Source organism: Nelumbo lutea, chromosome 4 (assembly GCF_056320005.1).
Source record: "Nelumbo lutea isolate HS-2025 chromosome 4, American lotus-T2T, whole genome shotgun sequence".
NCBI lineage: Eukaryota > Viridiplantae > Streptophyta > Magnoliopsida > Proteales > Nelumbonaceae > Nelumbo > Nelumbo lutea.
This window is the reverse complement of record NC_142687.1, coordinates 59,210,385-59,232,360: the sequence shown is the minus strand read 5'-3', so window position 1 is coordinate 59,232,360 and position 21,976 is coordinate 59,210,385. Positions and strand designations below refer to the sequence as shown.

The 21,976-nt window shown below is 38.6% G+C and overlaps 1 protein-coding gene across 1 annotated transcript in view; it reads left to right on the top strand.

The window, feature by feature from the left end:
• Nucleotides 1-466: 466 nt before the first annotated feature.
• The window catches only part of PRMT6 (protein arginine methyltransferase 6), a 70,287-nt gene continuing 48,777 nt past the window's right edge, over nucleotides 467-21,976 (top strand). The window contains exons 1-5 of the mRNA XM_088983593.1: nucleotides 467-1,033; nucleotides 4,781-4,846; nucleotides 7,512-7,580; nucleotides 18,641-18,676; nucleotides 18,893-18,958. Of these exons, the coding sequence (XP_088839719.1) occupies nucleotides 803-1,033; nucleotides 4,781-4,846; nucleotides 7,512-7,580; nucleotides 18,641-18,676; nucleotides 18,893-18,958 (468 nt within the window). The 5' untranslated portion in view covers nucleotides 467-802. The remainder of the gene's footprint in view (nucleotides 1,034-4,780; nucleotides 4,847-7,511; nucleotides 7,581-18,640; nucleotides 18,677-18,892; nucleotides 18,959-21,976) is intronic.

The window sequence follows — 21,976 nt, the reverse complement described above, 5'->3', positions numbered from 1 at the left end:
TATGTTGAGTTCGAATCGAGACAGAGGTCAAGCCTGATCTATTCAATTCAGGTTGAGTTTGTATAGAAATTGGGTGCACTTGAATTGGGCCTAGGCTTGGGCCGGGCTCGGGTTGATCAATGTGTGTATATATATGCATGCTAATATGTAAATATGTATCTGTATATGTATGTATGCATGTACATAGTTGGACTGGGCTTTGATTGGGATAAGTCAAGCCAGCTCAGGTACCTAAGGGTTAAGTTCATACCGAACTAAAAAAAATAGAAATGCCTTCCACTCCACTTCAAGAATTCTTTTATTAATTCCCCAAATATATTAATTCCCACCCTGCTATAAACATCTCCCATGAATGGCGTCAACAACAAAAAAAACACCCCAATGAAATTGGGAATCTTGGGAATCTTTCCCCCTTATGCTAATCCTAATTATAAGGTGGTAACTCAAGTTACCCCTAAAAACACCCGAAGTCTTGCGCCTAGGCCCAATTTGAGGGCCGAAAATTCAAGCTTAAGCCCTTTGTAAGATTAAGGGCTTTGCTGGTCGAGGTCGAGCCGGCCGCATGGGCCCCAATCAAAAACTCATCTGACATGAAAGCGGGAGTCGGGAGAGTGGGAGAGGGAGACCATGGTACCTGAACCTTTTGTTTTTGAACCGAGTTTCTTTTCCAAACTTTGTGCAGAAAATTTGTGAGAACGCCGAGGCCCATGCTCGATTCCTATGTAAGAAAACATACAGAAGCTTAACAAACTTTTCCTTTGCTATTCATTCTGCCTCTCTCTCTCTCTCTCTCTCTGCCGCAATGTTGCCGGGTTCAGGTTACACTAACGGCTATCTGCCACACGGTTCGTCGGAAAAGCGTATTGGGCTGAGTCCAAGAGAAAGATTTCGAAGGGGGAGTCGAAGCTCGAGGGATTCGAGGAGTGGACATGGGTTTAGGGTTTCTGGGAAGGAGAGGCCACGTTGTACAGAGTTCGACATGGCGTATTTTCAGTCTTACTCTCATGTAGGCATCCACGAGGAGATGATTAAGGTACTACTCGTTTTTTATTTATTCGTTTCTTTTTATTTTTCATTTCGTACGATCGTTACAGTTTTAGATGTTCTCTTCTTGATGGGAATATTATGACAGTCTGTTTAGTGTCTCTGGTTGATGGGTTTTGCTTGGATTTAGTCTTTAGTGTTTCTCATTATTAGATGGTTAGTTTGAAGTACATACATTGAATTGAAGTCTTTTAGTTCAAAGATAAATTATCCATTACCGTGCTTTCTCCCGTTTGCTTTAACGATGGAACTCTTGGTTCTTGGAATCGTTGATGCGTGCCGAGGATTGGAGCTAAACTTTAACTGATTACCTTTTTTATGTTTATGCAGTATTCCATTTGATACTGCACGGGCAGGGAGAATGAGAGTTGAGTTCGAGGGATGAGCTTTTAATGAGTTTTTTCTTGTTTATGGAAGTCTCTAACAGGTTTAGGGAAGATGCAATTCTAACGGAAGGAGATGTAAAAATCCGGTTCAAGGGTTTTGTGGGTGGTTTCGTCTTCCAAAGCATACAACCCTCAGATAACCAATGCCGATATTCCCACCCATCAGAAAATCTCCCTAAACAGAAAACCCAAAAATTGACACTAATCATATCAAGAGGTTTCAGTATTCAGCAGGTACTATAGCTCTAACTCCCAAAGTGCTCTTTTACTTACCCTCCTAAAACCAATAAGCCCAACTTCTTACTCGGAGACAAGTTTCCACCACATTTTCCACATCCACCTTTTGCTCAATTTTTTGAACTCTATCCAACTCTCCTCCTTTCTCTTTCTCCTTCAGCTTCATCAACTTCTTCCGAAACATTCTCTTCCCCTGACAACACCCCTTCTTTTGCCAATACCTCTTCGGTGAAGTCTACTAATTTATCTCCCTTATCGCCACCAACTGGAAAATAGCTCAATAGATTCTCACCAATAGTGTCTCTAATCAAGGAAGTTTTGTCTTTAAATTTTTTCCTTCTATGCACTCTCTTGAATTTGCTACTTGGGCCTGCACTTATGAGTCCATCCTTCAGACTGGAGAAGACTTTGGTAATGTGAATTAGATGCCCAATATTGGTGCTCTTCATCTTCTTAGAAGTTACTGATGATTTTGAGAAGGAAGTATGTTGTTTCAATAACCCAAGTCTCCTTGTTCCCTGCGTCTTCCTACCAAGATCTCTTCCTTTTTTCCCCACAATGACATCTGAGAAACTATGGTGCCGTTTGGCAAGTATTTTTTGAAAGATCTTCTGCAAAATCTGACATCCAGAAGACAGTGTGAGCTTTTACATACAGATCTTATCAACCTACAGACCGTTTGGTTGGAGGCATGTCTTTTCGTGTGAAAACAAGACTTGAGAAGGCGAAAAAAGGCGAGAAGCTCCATTTCTAGCTTCACGAAATAAGCTCGAATTGAGCCTCTCATGTCTTTTCGGGGCGTTGTTTTTTGGTGGAAAGTTCTTCCTCCAACCAAATGGAGGAAGATGCAAACATGAGCTGCCGGGCTTCTAAAAAGCTGACAGCCCACATGGAAAGATACACCAAACACGACCTATCTCTTTTTCCTCAGAACTCTTACCAGCTTGAGTATTTACAGCGTCTCCCTCAAGGGTTTCGGAGCTTCACAATGAGACCCCAGAAACATCTGAAAAAGAAGCTGCCTCAAGCTCTTGCGAGCAAGCTTCATCCATAAACACTCAATTTTTTTTGGCACCATCTCTTCTTCAAACATAGACAAGGGAAGACCAGACTCTACCTCTTTGCTGCAGTCAAACTGCGAATGTTCTTGCTCCATCCCTTCCGAAGCTCTAAGAAAATTCTGGTCTTTCCCACCATTAACATCCACAAGCTCCAACTCAGCAGAGGAAGACTAACTGTCCATTGCTTTGGTCTCTTGAAGAGATCCGTCCTTCAATGGGGAAATTTCCTGTCCAAGATTCATACTGATCACCTTATGTTCTTGATTGAGCTTTGTTACCACTCATTTCCAATTCTCATCAGCCTTCCTATTTTCTGGATCAAATGTTTTGGAAGTTCCTCCTAGTGATTGATATTCTACAGCCATTTGAATTCCTGGACCTCAAACGCAAGGCCATCTTACCTATCCCAAATTGAATCTTCTCTTTTTTCTTTTCATCAGGCCTCTCATGAGAAGATGAAGATAGACCACAAAATGGGTCTATTGAAGCAATGGGGCTTAAGCTGGTCACATGAATTGTGGAAAGGATATCTGGTTCAATCTCTAATCCCTTCGGCCCATACCTTACTGGCCCAGTACTTCCTTTATCCATATAAGTCCAAACACACCGGTTTGGAGAGAGACATGAATTGGGTCTTCTCTTCTATAGCATGTCCAAAGTATTCATCTTTCCATGAGTTACTTCCCAACAAAAAGCTCTTATTTTAGGGGGAATGGGTTTGCATCAGAACTCTTTTAGGGGAAAAGAAGGAGATGGCAAAGAATTACAAAGAGACTTGAACAAAGAAGCACAGGAAAACAAACTCTTAGGATGAGGGGTCCACATCTGCTTATCTGGCTTATCGGGGTCTAGACACACATTTTGGTGGAATTGAAGCATATCCATACAAGTCCTCAATTCACCATCCCTAACTCTCTATGAAAATCAAAGTCCCAATTATGATCCACTAGGAGAAGGGGAGGAACAATGAATTTTGAAATACACTCATTTTGTACAAAGAAACTGAGTATAAAGATGGAAAGAGATCCTTTAGAGGGTAAGAACCAACCCAAACATCCTTCCAAAATTTAATTGAATCCCTTGAAGTCTTGAACAAGCACCAAACCTGACAAAACAGAGGAGAAGAGGCAGAATGCCATGAATAGCTTTCCATGGTGATGCTAAGGTAGCCTGGTTAGAAACACTTGCATCCTAGCCATTCCCCAACCTACCATATGTACTGGCTATTGCTTCATGCCATAGCCTATCCCTTTCCCGTGGCCATCTCCACAACTATTTTCCTAACAGAGCCAAGTTCTTTTTATCCACATTCCCAACACCCAGGCCTCCTTCTTCTAGAATTTTACACACAACCTCCCATTTAACCAAATGGTCTTTTTCCCTTCTCCTGTGGGAACCTTTGCACATTTCTCACAACAATTGGGTGTGGTTGTGGCACATTGATTCTAGGGAACGCCCTAGCATACCCTCTCTCATTTCTCACCACACTTGGGTTAAGGTGTAGGGCATTACTTTAGGGAAACATCCTAGCATAAGCACAAAAAGTTGAGTATCCATGACCATGAGAATTTGAAAAAAAAAGTTTTAATACTTGCTGCCAACGTGACAACCCAGAGGTGCAAGACAAGCTCACACTAGAGGAGTTGTTTACATCCCTACTTGTTAGTGATCAAGAAAAGAAAGATAATTTCATTTACTCATTTGGCTTACATTTTCAAGTTTAAAAATGTGGGAATTAAACCAAATCAACAAAGGCCCTTGGCGTCCAGCCTAATTTGTGAAAAATTCTGTTTCATATATTTGATGGACAAGGTTCTATGAGATTGGCTCCACTTTTATGTCTTCTCTATACACACACAAAAAGAAAATAAAAGAACCATGTATAGTTATACGAAGATAAATTATATTTGTGTTTAATGGAACCAAATGATGCAACTCTTATTCATCTTATCTTAGTTTTCCTTTTTTCTCCTTTCTTAAAATCCTAATGTTTAGTAATATAATTCTTTTGTTGGCTTAGGAATTCTCTAAATATTTTCTTAAATTGTACAGGATCGTGTGCGGACTGAGACATACAGGGCTGCAATTTTGCAGCATCAAAGCTCTATTGCAGGCAAAGTAATGTTGTTTTTGTTATTACATTGTTAGACTGCATATAAATTACATAAGAGAGCATTGTTATTCATGTGAAGGTTTTATTAATATAGTGGATTGTGTGTTTATGCTTTTCTATCAGTAGATTTAGACCTCCACTTACTCTTAATGTCAGAAACATAAACTTTTAGATGTACAAAGCTTGTGTAATTCTTGTTTTGTTAGGGGGTCAAAGATGAGAGGTAAAATTCTGTGGAAATGTGTAAGAGCAGTTATCTGTTAGACAGTTTGGGAGGAAAAAAATCAAAGAATCTTCTCTGAAAAAGAAAGAAGGATGGCATAATTGAAACAATAGCTGTTAGGGTGGTTCATTGGGTCAAGACTATGAAACTCTTTGAGGGATTTTCAGCAGGAAATATTGTTAAGAATTGTAAAGAAGTGGCTTGTTCAGCTCCTATTAAAACTATTCCTAATCCAGTTTGGTCCTCTCTAGCTGTTGGGTTTACCAAACTGAATTTTGATGGTAGTAGTGACGGAAACCTAGGAACTTTAGGTATAGGAGTATTCATGGATAAACAAGGAAAAATTACTGCTTTGTATTCTGGTCCTGTTGGAAGTGGGGATTCCCAAAGAGCTGAAGTCTTGGTGGTTTTGGAATGGGGAAAGAGAGCATAACAATTGAATATCAGAAAATTGAGAGTGGAAGGTGATTAAATGTTGTTTGTTGGTTGGCTGCAGAAGGAAGAGTTTGGGTTTTGGAATTTCTTGAATGAGAAAAAGAAATTTAAACAGTCGACCTGGAACAAGGAAATTAAGTTATTTAGAGGTCTGCAAATTCTTTTGCAGACTCACTTGCCAAGCAAGGGGTGGCAAGAGTCAGTCTTTTTTGGGCAATGTTGTAACATGAATATTAATCTAAGGGAGGGTTAAGGGATTTGACCCCTTCCTCATTTCTATTGTACTTTCTGATATTTCTTTTAATAAAAGTTCTGTTAATTTTACAAAAAAAAATCAACTTGTAGTGTAATTCCTGTGTCTTGACAGCTTGTTAATTTTGTAGCTTTGCTGTTTTTGGGTCGCTTGGTTCTGAAACAGACTTTTCTTGATAATTGACAGAATACAGAAAATAATGTTATATATGCAAACTTTCTGTTTATATGCAATAGGCTTTATTTTTTTGCTCAATTTGGAAATTATCCGAAAAAGGGAAAAATATTGATAGTCTTTGAAGTCAATAGGTTTCTAAATTCTTCTCGTGTTGGACATGGATATTCTTGCTATTAAAGGGGATGTTCTCCAATATGAGTTGTTTGCTTTCTTATGTTTTTCAAGAAAACTGGGCTGGATGGTTGGTTTGAGAAAACATTATTCCTTAAAACATACCCACCTTTAGTTATGTTGCGCTTTTCTGTTTTTTCAGAACAGAACCAGAAACATTTCTTTAAACTTTTGGTTTTAAAATTTGATGGCAGCATCATGGGCAATCTGGGTCCTTATTAGGTGGTGGGTGCTTAGAAATGAAAGCAGTGATGTTATAGGCTTATAGCATTATTTTCAAGCCCAATAGGGACCAGGAATTCTTTAAGAGTGGAATTATTGGCTGTGCTACAGGCCCTAAGATTAGCAAGGGGAATGAATTTTGTAAGGATTGTGCTATAAGGTGATTCACTAGTGGTAACAAGTTGGCTCAAGCATAATGAGAAAGGGATGTGGCACTTTGGGCAATAGATTAATGAAGTTAAATGGATAATTTGAAATTTGGAGGTAAGAGTCCATTGGATTCCTAAGTCAGCAATGGTTTAGCTGATCATATGGCCAGACAAGGGGTGATTAGGAAGCAGCATTTTTTGATCAATAATAGAAGACATTTGGTGGAAGAAAGAGGAGTGTGGCAGAAAGAGGAGGACATCCAAGGTTACCTCTGGATCAGTATTTACAGTTTACCACTGCACTTTTGCAGTAGAGAAATCGCTAAAGGGATAGGGGACCTGTGTGGGGGATTCGTGGAAGTGGATGACAATAGAATCTACAGAGAATCCTTTGAATGTGTAAGAATCAAGGTGCGTTGGAATGGTGTGCCTCCTCAAGCGGCTAATATAGTGGTGGAGGGAAAAATGTTTGTGGTCACAATTTGGCCTGAAATCAAGATGAAGAAAATGAAGTCACTGTCGGATTTTAAGGAGGCAGTGCTAATAGGTCCGGCTTTTGTGCAACAGGTGTTATTAGGGAAACCACCTGCAGGTGAAGGCAGAACACAGTCGGATATGTACACCCTTGAGAGGTGAGCTGGACTGCTTATTGTTTTTTGGGGTTCAGTTCTGCATAATGAATATTGAATTGAATCTGTTTTGTTTAACAAAGGCTTGTGGGCATATGGAGATTTCTGGAAGTGAACCTAAGCTGGATGTAGGTGTGATTGGGACTGGGTGTATCAAACAACATATAAAGAGAGTAAAAATATAAGACTGATCTGCTGCTGCATCACTACAACTATTAGTCAAAAATTACTGCTGATTACTATAAAACCTAGGGAACTATCCTTGGATTTATATATTTTTTTATTATATATAACTCATCATGCCTAGACAGGCACCTGGATGAGTAGTGGCATCTGTCACCTAGGTTTACCTTGGAACCTTGAAACCTATGTTGTCTTGAGTAATGCTTACTTTTGTGTGCTTATTTGTAGGTTGTGGTGGATGTTGGCTGTGGAACAAGCATTCTTTCAATATTTTGTGCTCTTGCTGGTGCAAAGCGGGTAATGTTTGGAATTAATATTTTGTAATTATGGTACTATTCAAATCTTTGTCCCAACTGTGTTTTATTTAAAGATTGTTTGGTTTGGTGTTTGTGTAGCTAATGTTGTCAAACCTAGATTGTTCATTAACCTGTAAAGAAGACTAGATCATGAGTTATTGGTTCAATTGCAGTTGAGTTATGAATGGATTTGTGATGTCCTTATGATGCCATAAAGGATAAAGAAGCAAACAACCAGAATATAACCTTGATTCTGATTCAATAAGGGTTGGGGTTTACAAAAAAGTAAGAAGATGAGGCAGGTCACAGGTGTAAGTGAAGCAACAATGTAGAAAAGGAAAATAAGAAAGAAAGCACCATAAAAGAAGGTGATTGATTCACCTGTTCACTGTTATCAGTCATTGTTAATGCTCCTTTCATTGTTGGCATCGCATCTTCTCAACCAATTGGTTGGAAATGGCTTTATGCTGTGAATTATAAGGCATATGGATTAATTGAGTGGTATAATGCTAAGCTAACGAGTAAGGTTTATACATAGATGTATGGGGTTGATCATAAAGAGATGTTTACACTGATAAAAACAATGAACTCAGTTAGAGTATTGCTTTCTCTTGCTTCCCATTTTCGAGGTTTAAATGTCAGTATTGGTGGAAATGTTGGTCATCCAAATATAAGAAACATGTTGGAAACATTGTAAAATATGGAATCATACTTTATGAAATTATAAAAGAAGCATAGGCACATCTTTTTAAATTATTATCTTGTTCCAAATCATTAAACAAAACTAAGAAACTAAGGTTATAGACAAAAGAATACATTTTGGAGTTCCCCTATAAACCTTAAGATTCAGAGCTTCACAATAGAATGAGTTAAAGCAAAATTTAAATTCACAGAAAATGTAAATGGTTGTAATAGATCAACCAAATAAATTATGGGCTTTGAAAAAAGAAGCACATGAAAACACATATTTGGAAGTCAAAGTCCATATCTGGCTATCCCTTCTCCCTGTATCCAAAACCACCCCTCGATATCTGAATTAAAGCTGAAACATTATGCACTTTTGAATCCCTAATACCCCTTCTAAAACCCAAGTCCCATTCAAACCAAAAAATTGAGTTTGAGGGAACTAAAAGTTCATTTTTAAATAAAGGGAATACAATGAAGGGAATTCTTCTTTCAAACACACATCCCCCATCAAATTATGCTCCAACATTTCACCCGGTTACTAGCACAAAGATCATACTTGATAAAAGGCAGAAAGAAGGAAGAGTAGTATTTACATATTTCCAGGGAGAAGCTCGTGTAGCCCTTACTAGAATTCCAACGTCCCAACAATCATCCATTTTCCTATGAATACTTACAATCACCTTAGCCCATAACTTATCCTTTTCCATTGGTGCAATCTCCATAACCACTTCCTTAGTGGTTATGGTGCACTCTGATAGCCTAGGGCAAGACTTTCTAGTCTTGGAAGTTTGGGGTAAACTGATTCCTCCAAGGATTGGGGTTTTTTGCTGGAAGCCTTTTTGGAAAGGTGTAACACTTGTGACTTGCTCCTAAGAAAAAGACCTAATTGGTGTTTATCCCCCAATTGGTGTATGCTTTGTTAGGCTGATGGTGAAAACTGCTATCACTTATTAATATCTTGCTGTAGTGTTTCAAATATTTGAGATTGGTTTTTCTCTTTCTTTGATTGCAGGTGGACCCCCCACCTAATGTACAAAGCTTGTTTGTCTCTTCCTTTTTTAGGTGGCCAAATAAGAGGAGTAGAATTCTTTGGAGATGTGTTAGAGCTGTAATTTACTAGACAATTTTGGAAAAAAGGAATCCAAGGATTTTTACTGACAATGAAAGGAATAACGATGCCATTGTTGAAGTAGTTACTATTAGAGTGGTAAAGTGGGTGCAATTTCTAGAAATGTTTGAGGGTATCTCTATAGATATGATGAGAAGGTTTAAGTACATGTAGGCAACTATCACAAAACCTGCGATGAAGGTCATAATAACATAAAGGTAACTACTGTAGAACTTGCTATAAAGGTTATATCCACCGCCAGAGTAGGTGCAAATCACACAGCCGGGAATTGAATCATAGATTCACATGTCTTTTAAAACCCTAGAAAACCTACGATGCCGCTTGTGACATCACATTGATCCTCCCATCAGCAGCATTGCCACTTCGAGCGCACGATTGCAAGAGGAGACACTGTGATGACAACGACAAGTTCTAGGCGCTACAGTGCGAGTAACGAATCACAGAATACCACAAACATATTCAACACCACGGTTGTGATAGACCCAATGTGCTATTGCATCTATTTTGCTACCTAACTTGACATCACAAAAGGTCACTAAGGTGATGCCTGGTGCAATCATGACATCAGGTCGTTTGCAATGCTATTCCTAGATACTTAGACGCTTCTGTAAGATGCGCCACACCACATGACCATCAGTGAGCTTCTAGAAGGGGCTGTATCTATAAACATGTTCACATGTGGACTCTAAAGGTGAGAACTCCCGATCCTAGGAGATTCTCATGGACACGTGGCAAAACCTCGAGTTGCTTACTTGTTTTAGATCTAACAAACTCTAACTGCCTTTCGAAGCAGGAAAGTTTCCCACCATTGTCTTCCCTGTTTCCTCTTCTAGCTAGCCCCTCTTCCTCTATAAATAGGAGAGGCTCGATGCCCTTCACATGAGATCATCCTGAGATCACTATGAGAGCTTCAGCAGTCTAGCCTCCTCCCTGCTCCAGTATCCTCTTCTTCCCACTCTAGCCTTTGCCTTTGGCTTCATCACCCAACCTTCCAGTCATCTACTATCCTTCAGGTAGACCTCCTCCGATTGCCTTACCCCTCAGCCTACAGAAGGAATTGGAATGAAGTGGTTGATTCATTCAACCCGTGCCAAAACCAAGATTAGCCTCCTTTGGTCTCCACCAACTTTTGGATTTGTCAAACTGAACTTTGATGGAAGTAGTGAAAGTAACCTGGGGCCTTTTGGAAACTGAGGAACTTTTAGTGACGAGGACAAGAAAGTCTTTGCCTTATTTTTTGGTCTTATTGGTCTAGGTGACTCAGTCCGAGCTGAGATCTTGGCAGTGATGAAAGGAATGAAGAAGGCTAAGGAGTTGAACTGTTGTAAGCTCATTGTTGAAAGGGACTCAAAATTGGTTATAGGATGGCTGCAAAAAGAAGAGAATGGTGCATGGAAGTTTGTCAATGAAAAAAGAATGTTCAACTGGCTAGCAGCAGGTTTGGAAATTCATTTTTTTTGACAAAAAGGTAATGTATGATTGTATTAAAGCAAAAGGCCTTTTGTACAATGAGAAGCTGTACAAATGGCTAACAAGTTGGACCTCAAAAAATTACTATCAGACATGTCATCTTTAAACACGGCATGTATAGACAACCAGTTCCTAATAAACCCTATAGCCATATTGATGACCTTAGCTTCAGAAGAAGCTGTGTTAAAAAGTTTCTGTTGTTTCTTTCCAGCCACAGGGATGGAGGACCAGCAGACTTTCCCTTTCTTAGTCAACCCGGATATGTGCCATTCCTCCAGCAAGGCTTTCACTGAGGCAGGCATGCACCAACTTAAATTCAGGGCCTTCAAAAATTAGCTCAAAATTTCTGAAGCAAACTTGCAATGCACAAACAAATATCTTTCTAATTCCAGTTCCACTTTACAAAGACAGCATCTCAAGTCATTGCAGATGAAACCTTTCTTCAGCAACATTTCTTTGGAGAGACACATTTCTAAAGCTGTTACCCATACAAAAAACTTGACTTTTGAGGGTGCCACTGTCCCCCAAATAGCCTGACTGGGAAAAAATTCACCTTCTCCTGCTAGAAAGCTGTAAAAAGATTTGACTGAGAACTCTCCTGCCTTGTTCCACTTCCATACTCGAGTCTTGAATTTGAAGGTTTAAAGCATGGTTTTGGAGAGTAGCGAGTAGATTTTCAGCCATCTGAATCTCCCAGTCATTGAAATCCCTTCTAAAGGATGGAGTCCAGCAAATGCTGTTGTCCCTCCTCACAGAAGAGTCAGCTACCAATGCCTCCTTATCAGTAGCCATACTGAACAGAGCAGGAAACAGCTCTTTAAGTATGCTTTCACTGATCCAGGGTCTAACCAGAATCTTATCCTTCTGACATCTCCAATTTTACATCTGATACATCTTCTGAAATGTGTAGCAACTTTATATATTCCTTTCCATAAACCACAGCTATATGTTGTTGAAGATTAATTAGTTTTATGATGTTTTTCTGTGTAGATGTTTTATGTTAGTTGTTAGATAGGAGGTGGGGACTGCAGTAGTTACGTGAGTCCAAATTTTATTATGTTTTTGAGTGTTATATATGCTGTTTTATGTTTTGCCACCCTATAAGGGCATAGTTGTCTTTGTACTGTTCTATTATTTTACTATAAATAATAAGTGCAGGGGGCAGCCAGATTATTGCTCTCTTTTCTTTCCAACTTCTCTTCTTCTCCTTCTTTCTTCCTTCTCTCTTCAAGAAATTACTTTTCTTTTATCTTTTTTAATTCAGCAGATTTCTACTCTATGTCAAAGGTGGTGAGCCAGTATCCCACCAATTCCTATCCAGACGCTCATATTTTTCTGCTATTACCTTTCTCCATAGGCTATCTGGCTCAGTAGAAAACCTCCAAATGCAGCTACCTAGTAATGCTAAATTGAAGGTCTTTATATGTCTTATCCCAAACTACCTTGGGAATGGGGTTTGCAAATCTGGTCCCAATTCACAAGGTGGTATTTGTGATAATATTTCCAACCCATCCACAAAAGTCCCTCATCTTCTTTTCCAATTTCTCTGTCACCTCTGAAGGGATCAGAAAGAGAGGGCCATGAAGTAGGTCGGAAGGCTTGCTAACAATCTCTTTATTAGAGTTACCTTCCCACCTTTGGAGAGATGTCTTGCTTTCCAAGTAGCCAGCTTTTGGTCCATCCTTTCTAAAATTGGATTCCAGATGGCTATGGATGTACATTTGGCACCGAGAGGCAACCCCAAATATTTTGTGGGGAGAGAGCCAACTTTGCAGCCCAACAAATCTGCCAATCTCTGAGTATTGGAAACCTCTCTAACAGCTATCATTTTACTTTTTTGCCAAGTTCACCTTCATGCTGTTACTGTCTTGAACTAAAATAGAAGATGTTTCAGGTTAATGATTTGATGCTCTGAAGCACTACAAGAAAAAGAGGGCGTCATCTGCATATTGCAGAATGTGAATTTTTGTGCCATTAGTTCTCATTTCAAAACCTTCCAACTTCTCTAGCTCTGCAGCCCTATCAACCGTTCTACAGAGACCTTCCATTACTAATAAAAATAGCAGAGGTGACAAGGGATCTCATTGCCTCAAACCTCTCGAACTGTTGAAGTTGCCTCTTGCTGAACTATTAATTAGGACTGAGAATCTTAGAGTAGTTATGCAGACTTTCAGCCAACTTCTCCACTTAAGAGCCAAAATGCATTCTCTCCAACAAATAATCCAAAAAAGCCCAGTTGACATGGCCATAAGCCTTCTCTAGGTCTAATTTACAGACCAGCCCACTTCTCCCACTTCTCTTGAATCAATTAACTCATTGGCTATGAGAACAACATTGCGTATATGCTTGTTATTGACAAAGGCTCCTTGATACTTAGAGATCAGTGTATCCATAACCTGTCTTAGTCTGGTAGCCAGAATTTTGTAAACACTGCTAATCAAACTGATTGGCGTAAAATCCTTCAGCTTAGCTGGCTAACTGCTCCACTCTTCTTGGGAATTAAGGCTATAAAAGTTGCATTCAAACTTCTTTCCAGAGCAATGGACGTGTGAAACTCCTCCAGCACCTTCATCAAGTCAGATTTAATTAGCTCCCAAAATTTCTTAAAGAATAACATCGTAAAACCATCCGGACTCGGAGCCTTTTCCCCTTCCATATCTTCTAAAGCCTTCTTTACCTCTTCTTCCGAGAAGGATTTCTCTAAGTCTGAAGTCTGTTGCTCTATAAAGAAGAGGCCTTCTTTACCTCTTCCATATTTTCTAAACCTTCTGTGAAGGTTTGGAAATTCAGCTGTAGTGGGTAAAAAGAAGTGCTAACTCCTTGCGGATATTCTTGCTAAGCAAGGGCTGGGAAGGGAACAAATGTTCTGGGCTATGTTGTAATCTTGAGTTTGGTTTTTGTTTTCTTGGTGGAGGGTTAAGAGAGTTTATCTCTCCCCTAGTTTCCTTTGTACTCTCTTGTTCTTAATGAAATTTTTTGTTTTTGTTAAAAAAAGCAACAAAATAATCTATTACACAAAGAAAAACTAATATTTAACTTCATGTTTGAGACGAACATTGAGCTAGCTCAAAGTGGTAATCATGTACGTTAGGCGAGCAATAACATTGTTACTCCACATTATCTACAATATTGTCACCAACTTATGTTATAATAATATCTATTGTACCCCATATATTGATGGTAGTGCTCATTGGGGAATATGTCAATTCAAGTAAGTTTCATGTCACTATCCATGGAAGTGGAAATGGAAATATGTTATGAAAACTATCTCTTGTACTCCACAGTGCTGGTAATGTTCATTGGGGAATATGGCCATTCCAGTAGAGTTTTGTGTCGCTACCCATGGAAATGGAAATAAGTTGTGGAAATATTAGGGAAATCAGGGACATTTTTTTTCTTTTGACCAATGTATCCACTAGATGCAAAAATGCTTTCTTGAATGAGGATTTTTCAGGAAGAGGTCTACATGCTACCTCCACCTGGATAAGTTCCGAGTAATGACAAAGATGTGGTGTTTAAAGAAAGTCAATATATGGGTTGAAACCTTAACCCAGAACTTGATATGAAAGTTTCTTGGGTGTTGTTCTTTGGATTCTAATAGCCACATGCAAATTTTAGCTTCTTTATCGAAAGAGACATTTGCTTATAACCTTGATTGTGTATGTAGGTGAAATTGTTATTACAGGGAATAATCTAGTTGATTTTGTCCAATTAAAGATGTTTTTGGTTGATAACTTTGAAATTAAAGGTTTCTGACTTATGAAGAATTTCTTGGGTATAGAGGGATTTTCTAATGAAGGCAAGTAGTAGATTTAACACATCTTTTCTAAGTATCTCCTTCAGCATGAACTCATTGATAAATTCATTAAATTTCCTCATGCTGAAGGTGTGTCTTCAGGAACTTGTGCTTCTCACCCCACAAACTGGGTTATATTAAAATCACCCCCAGCCACCCATTTTTCTGTTTCCCATCCTCTTATATTCAAAAATTCCTCCCAAAATTTGGTCTCTCTCTCTCTCTTTACAATGCAGGACTATATACATTAGAGAAAGACCATCTAAAACCATCCACCTTATCCCTCAATCTGACTGTTACAAATAAACCCAAAAGTAATTTCTCCTCACACTCGAATCTATTTTCATTCCAAATTGTTAGATTGCCATATGCCACCAGCTGCTACCAATGAAGGTACAGATGCCCATTTCTTATTCTGAGAGATCCAAAGTCTCCTAACTCACTTAGCATTGACCTGCTCTATTTTGGTTTCTTGTAACGTGAGAACCAATGGGTTAACTCTCCTAATGAGATCCCTTCGAATTCTCCTCTTCTTAGCACTCCTGCACCTCAAACATTCCAACTCACCATCTTAATTGATATCTTAACTGAATACGTAACTACCTGTAAACACCCCCACCAGTTTGAGTCTCCTTGCTTCACCTTGTTGAATAGGTCTTATTGGATTTAATCCCTAAGGTGGTCAGAATTTCTACTTCATAACACCTTTTCCTATGGCTCTTTGATTTCCCATTGTCCTCTTGCTCTACTAACTGAATACCTAGATAATGTTCAATCCCCTCCACTGCTACAGGTTCACCCATAATTTCTGTTCCCCCTATATCTGCCTCCCCTTGCGTTCCCCCTGTGCCTGCAGTTCCTAATTCCTTCACTTCACCTCCATCAATCCCCAATACACTTTGCAAGATATTCTCCCCCTGAGATTCCTTACTACACTCTTCCATCCACCAGCTCATGTATTCCTCCATCTGCCTCCATATTCTTTCCCCAAGTTCTTTCTCTTCATCCTCACTCTTCTCAGTTCTCACCTAACAACTCTGCTTCTTCCTCATTAATAACAATTGTGGCATTTGGCAAGCAGCTCAAGGGCGACCATTGTTGCCTATTTTCAACATTCAAATATGCATAACAAAGTGAAATAGTTGGAATACAAGAGAGGTAGAGTCATGTGGAGGAGTATAAGAGCTGCAGTAACATGGGCACTTTGGGAAGAGAGAAACACAAGATTTTTCGTTGAAAACAAAAGGAGTAAGGTGGCTTTTGATAGAATGCATAACATCGAGGGCTATTAATTGATAGAATGCATAACATTTAGAACTGTTTTCAGATTTTTCAGCGGATGGCTTCTATAGGAAATGTAGTTGGAATTGGCTTTGTTTTCATTTTCAAGTTTCTGGATTACTGACTGAGGGTTATTTAAAGCTGAACTTTGATGGCAGTAGGACTGTAGGAGGGGGAGCCCTGGCTCATCAGGTGTAGGAATAGGGGGGAAATGGATTGGTTCAGATTGAGTCGGGGTCAATGTTCCGAAAATTGTAATCATATTGTAAATTGTAGAAAAAGTAGAATTGAATCGAATTGTGAATCATGTTGTAAATCATAAGATTATTTCTATTTTGTACAAATTGCTCAAAAACTTGAATATACATATGCTAAAAGGCTAAATATATATAGTAAAATGTGCTACCCTATTTTTAAGATATAAATAAATCAATTTCTAGTAAAGTCTTTAAACCAAGTCACCCTTGACAAAAACTAAATATAATCAAAACAAAATGACAAAGTAGAGAACTGATTCATAATTGAATTGATTTGAATCACAATGAATCGTATAAATTGTAAGATTTATGCATGAAATCATAAGATTCAAACAAAAATATAAGATTTTTGCAGAAAAGTATTCAGACATAGGATTCGAATCGAAACCCTTGGGATTCATGATTCAAATTGTAAATCATATTGTAAGTCGTGAGGTTTTAACAACATCAAATACTTATATTATTTGATGTGATCTGAAGATCCGATTGGATCTCATAAATGGCAATTCAATTCCGAATCCGTTAAGGATGTCAGATATCCACATCTGATCTGAACTGATTCAAATTCTGAAAATTTTAATAAACTATTAAAAGAAAAAAACATAACAATGTATATAAAGAAAAACAAATAAGACAAGTATTTTTTCAACTAATTTCATCATATATATATTAATATATACATGTCTTTTTATAAAAAAATTATATGAAATATATAATGTTAGATTGGATCGGATCCTTTCAAATCGGATAATGGGGGTGATCCGAATTTGATCCGATTTTCAATTGACTCCTATTATCTGATCCGATTTGAAAATCTGATAGGGGGTTATCTGAATCTGGAAAAATAGGATTGGATTCAGGATTTGATTGGATCATGATCTGATCCATTTACAACCTTATGTAGGAGGTCTGGTCAGAAATGAGTTAGGTCATGTGATGGCATGCTTCTCAGGTCTGATTGGCATTGGGGACTCTTTGAGGGCCAAAGTAGTGGCAGTTGTGGAAGGGATCCAAAGCAAAGGAGTTAAATGTGCACAGACTGATTATAGAAGAGGATTCTCAATTAGTGGTTGAGTAGTTACAAAATTAAGGGGATGACCTGTGGATACATAAAAATGAGTCAAAAAAGATTAAATTGTTGACCAGGGGTATGAATGTTAGATTTCAATGGGTCCAAAGGATGGCTAATAGTATGGCCAATTTTTAGGCAAAACAAGGGATTGGTAGAATTTAACTGTTTTGGGCTCAGTTGTAATCCTTTTGGTTTTGGAGATAAGCTGCTTTATCTCCATCTGTACCTGTATATCTTTTTTCTTCTTTAATTATGAATATTGCAGTTTTTGACAAAAAAAAAGGAGAATAAACATTAGTGAGAGGCTTATTGTGAGGAGTACATAGGTTGATTTGCAAGATGTTGACAAGTTGAGAGGACTGATTTAACTGGGATTGAACTGTTACACTTTGTCCAATTGTTTGGTTTTGGCCTTCCTTCTTTGTCATGCTCACATAGTGATCAATCCGTTTGGCATCAGGGCGTTGGTTGGCTTGTTTCCCTGACATAGATTGTTCATCTCTGTTAAACTGGAGTCAGATCCTTTCCTTTCTTCACCCCTCCCTTGCTTCTCTTTCCCACTGTCGACCAATGATCCTTCTTGGTCTTTAACGTCCTTTCTTTGTCTCAGTATCTTATCTCATTTTGTCTTGTTTTCAATTCAATGCAAGTGCTTGTACTGTTTTAGAACCAAAACCCATTCCCAAATAAGAGAATAAATATCCATACAAATTCTCAAGAATTGGCTTGGTTTACAAATTTCCTAAATTCTTCTATTTCCAGATGCTCCGGAAATTCTTCTATTCCTCTTCTGTTCTTTTATTGAACAACTTTTGTTATTGATAAAATGAATGGATCAGTCCATTTTTATATATGATCTATGAAACATCACTCCCTTTGATCATTTTCGTTATAGGGTCAGCCAATCAAGTTTTAAAGAATTAGGGAAAAATCAGCTGCATTGCCTTTGTAACAGATAGAAGATGGTGAACAACTTGCCAAAAAATGAAGATGATCCTTGGGGTAAATAAAGGGAAGCTGGTTGGAAATTATTCTAACTCCTTATCATGTCAAGTACTTCCTTGCTTTGCAAAACAATTTGATGGATTGGATGCTTAAGTTTGATATTTTGATTAATATTTTACTTTTTGGCCTTAGAATCTTCCAGGCATTTATTTTATGGAAAGTTATGTCTTTTTCGGTCATGTGTTCTGACTCTAGCATTCGTTTATTTGGTGGAAAGTTATGTTTTCTTGAATGTTTTTATGGGAAATTATGTTTACATACATTTATCACAGTATGCAAACCACAATTAGTTCTCTGACCATTTTCAGTTTTTTTTTTTTTTCATTTAAGTCAAATGTTTTTGAAACACACATTCTGCTTCCAGGTTTATGCTGTTGATGCTAGTGAGATTGCTGTTCAGGTACTTCCCATAGTTAATTTTTTTTGTTTGTGAGTTTGAACTCTGGGGTACAATATGTAGTCATTGTAGCCCTTCTATGTTTGTTCTTCCCTTATCTTGGTATATTTAACCTTAGATACCAGATAATTTTGGGAAATCTGAATCTCTTATTTTGTAATGGATCTAATGTTTGGCATTGCATTGATCAATTGTCTTATTGATGGAATGTTTCACCAGGCAAATGAAGTTGTAAAAGCAAATAATTTATCTGACAAGGTCATTGTTTTACTTGGACGAGTTGAGGTAATCTCGTATAATTAATCAGCAAATTTTCTTTTTGGGTAAATTACAAAGACCTTCCTATACTATGGGGTCAGTGACAAAGACCCCCCTGCACTTATTTTTTTTTGCAACAAAGGCCCCCCCTGAACTTTGGCTGCTAGACAAAGACCCCCTTGCCTTTAAGTCAAATAAGGAATGTGTTAAATTTCCAAAATACCCATCAGAACTTTCTGTATTTTCTTTTTATTGCCCTTTTCTCTTAAAAAATCCTATTTCTCTTAAATTATCAATCCAATCAATAATTCTTACTGGTGGTGGCCATCCATTACAGTGTGAGTATCAGTGATCTTCAGATCAGTCCGCTTCCCTACCGGAGCACTACTGAATGGCTTATTCGTTGAATCTTTTTGGGTGACAGTCAAGCCATGTTGGCAACGAATGGAACTACACCGATTAGCCAGGTTGGTAGGCCAAGCTAGTGGCTGCCAGGGGTGGGGCTTAAAAGATGTGCCATTTTTCTTTTTTCCCAGAGTTCCTCCACTACACAAAGGGAACACTGCTAACTTTCAGTAAGTTCGACTGGGATATGGAAGCCAGGAAGACGATACTAACCTTGCAGAAAAGCTTTTGTAGGAATTCGTGCAAAAACCCATCTCTCTCTCTCTCTCTCCATGGTATCTGAGAAAAACATGGTTTGGGCATGATGAATGAATTACAGTCAAGAAATCAGCATATAAAATTTGCATCTAAAAACAGGTCCACCTCCACAAATCCTCTTTGCATTCCATGAAAAATGTACTTAGAAACAAAAGCATGTCCTCTACTGCACTAATTTGTGGACTGTTGACGGAGACCCCTTTGGCTGGGATTGTAGTAGAATCTGGTGCTTACAGCTGATTGGCCTGTCCTCTACTGCACTAATTAGGACCAGAGGAAGATGAAGAAGAAAGCGAAAAGGAGAACTTGCTTTGTTGGGATTTTTGAGCACCACAACAGCTTTCCCATCCAGAAGGTTTCTGGGAAAGGGAATGGAAGGAATGGGATATTCACAGATGGGCCTTTTCTTTTCTCTGCTCTTGCACACATATTTCATCTCAAACAAAAAATATCAGCAAAGATGTAATCAGAACCTAAGTCAATTTCTCAGTGAATCATAAAAAGAACTAATGGAGGTTAAGCTTGATGAAACTCTAGATAGACGTCTTTAACCTCTCTCCTAAAGCAGGGAAGTGCCATTGCAATTCCCCTTTCTTCCACTCCTGGTGGTGAAATTTCTGGTTTTGCTTCCTGTGAAAGAAGATGCTTCCCTTGTTCTCCTACTTTACACAAAAGACAAGCATAATTCCAAATTCCAATCCATCTTCCCACCTTCCCTAGGTTATCCTAAAGAATGCTAGAAATTTCAATGATATCAAATCTCTTCGTATCAGCAACCTTCGTTTATTCTTGGCGATTTCTTGTTTTAGTGCATGTCAGCTTTTAGCTTGTACACTACTTTTGCCTCTTCAGTTCAATATGGTGCTTCTTACCCGCTGACTTTTGTGTATTAAAATCTGGAAGGAAAGGGCATGAAGACAGGATCTTGCTGGAAAACTAGTGCCGTTGAAGAAAGGGAGGTTGCAGCGGCAATATTTGGTGGAAAATACCATTAAGCCTCCATTTCCTTGTTAATGTGAAATAAATTATAAAAGGGTAGTTTGGGCATTTAAAAAATTAAGTGGTCAGATGAGAATCTTTTTCAAAGTTAACTGATGGAATGCTAATGGAAGGGGGGGTTTTTGTCTAATGGCTAAAGTTCAGGGGGTCTTTGTCACTGACCTTGTAGTACAGGGGGGTCCTTGTAATTTACCCTTTCTTTTGTTCACTCTAGACACTGACTGTGTTTGGTTTGAAAGAAAAGTAGGGGAAACCTCCTCCTTAATTGACTTAATTTCCCTTCCTTTCTTTTCAAACCAAAGACAGCCTAAAGCTCTGTGTTACATTCCCGGTTAAGACGTAACTGCAATTTGTCTTCTTTGAGGGAGACAAGACCTCCTCAAATCGATTTCTTACAACTGTCTCCTAAAAACCTGGCCCCACCATGCCCCCTTATCCTAACTCAATGCAACCACTTCCTAATATGACATAACGGACCAGCATTGACCCACTATTACCATAAGTCTCCTCAACCACTAATATCTATTATGACTATTTACAAGAATATCTCCTGATTACCTTGACCCATTAGCCCACTTTTTAGAACACACTGATAATCTATATGATGATGCAACGACTATGGGCCAACAAGTCTTCTGAGTGTCCAACCATTCACATTTGAGAGTCATTCTCAATCTCTATTCTTTGTTACACTCATAGTCTGCCCTCCTTCCACTAAGGCTCTAACATCAGAAGTTCAGAAGTGAGAATCCACCATAAGTATATTTGAGGTTGCCTCTGACCAGGAGCGGCATTGATTCAAATTGGTTTCATGACAAATCTCGTGTTCCTGCTGTATGCATTTTACTACTAACTGTTGTTTTCAGCCTTGAAGGTGATTCCTCTTGATGCTGGAGCCTTTGATGGCCTGGAAGTTTATTGCTGGAAGAAGAAAATAAACTCAAATACATACTAAAGCCCAAGTTCATAACCAAGGCCAAACCCATATTTAGGTCCATATCAATTTCCAATCCATGTCCATATACCTTTTTCTGATAACTACCAATTTTGCTAATTATAAATAGTACATATGTACGCATTTACATTCATCCTTGGAGAGAATATATATGTACCAGTGTTTAGAAAATCGGACCGGACCAGCCGGTTGAACTGGCCGAACCATGACCCAGGACCTTGACCGGTTTGGTCACACCCCAATAACTTGACTTGCTCAAAACCCAGTGAAAACCAGCTGACGGGCCCATTTAACTGGAAAACCGGTGAACCGGTCCCGGTTTCATGAAACCACCCGGGTCCATGCATTGACTCGAGGGGCCAAAAGTATTGGTCTTAACCTCACTGCATTGATAACAGAGATATTTTTTTTGATCAGCTTGTTAACAG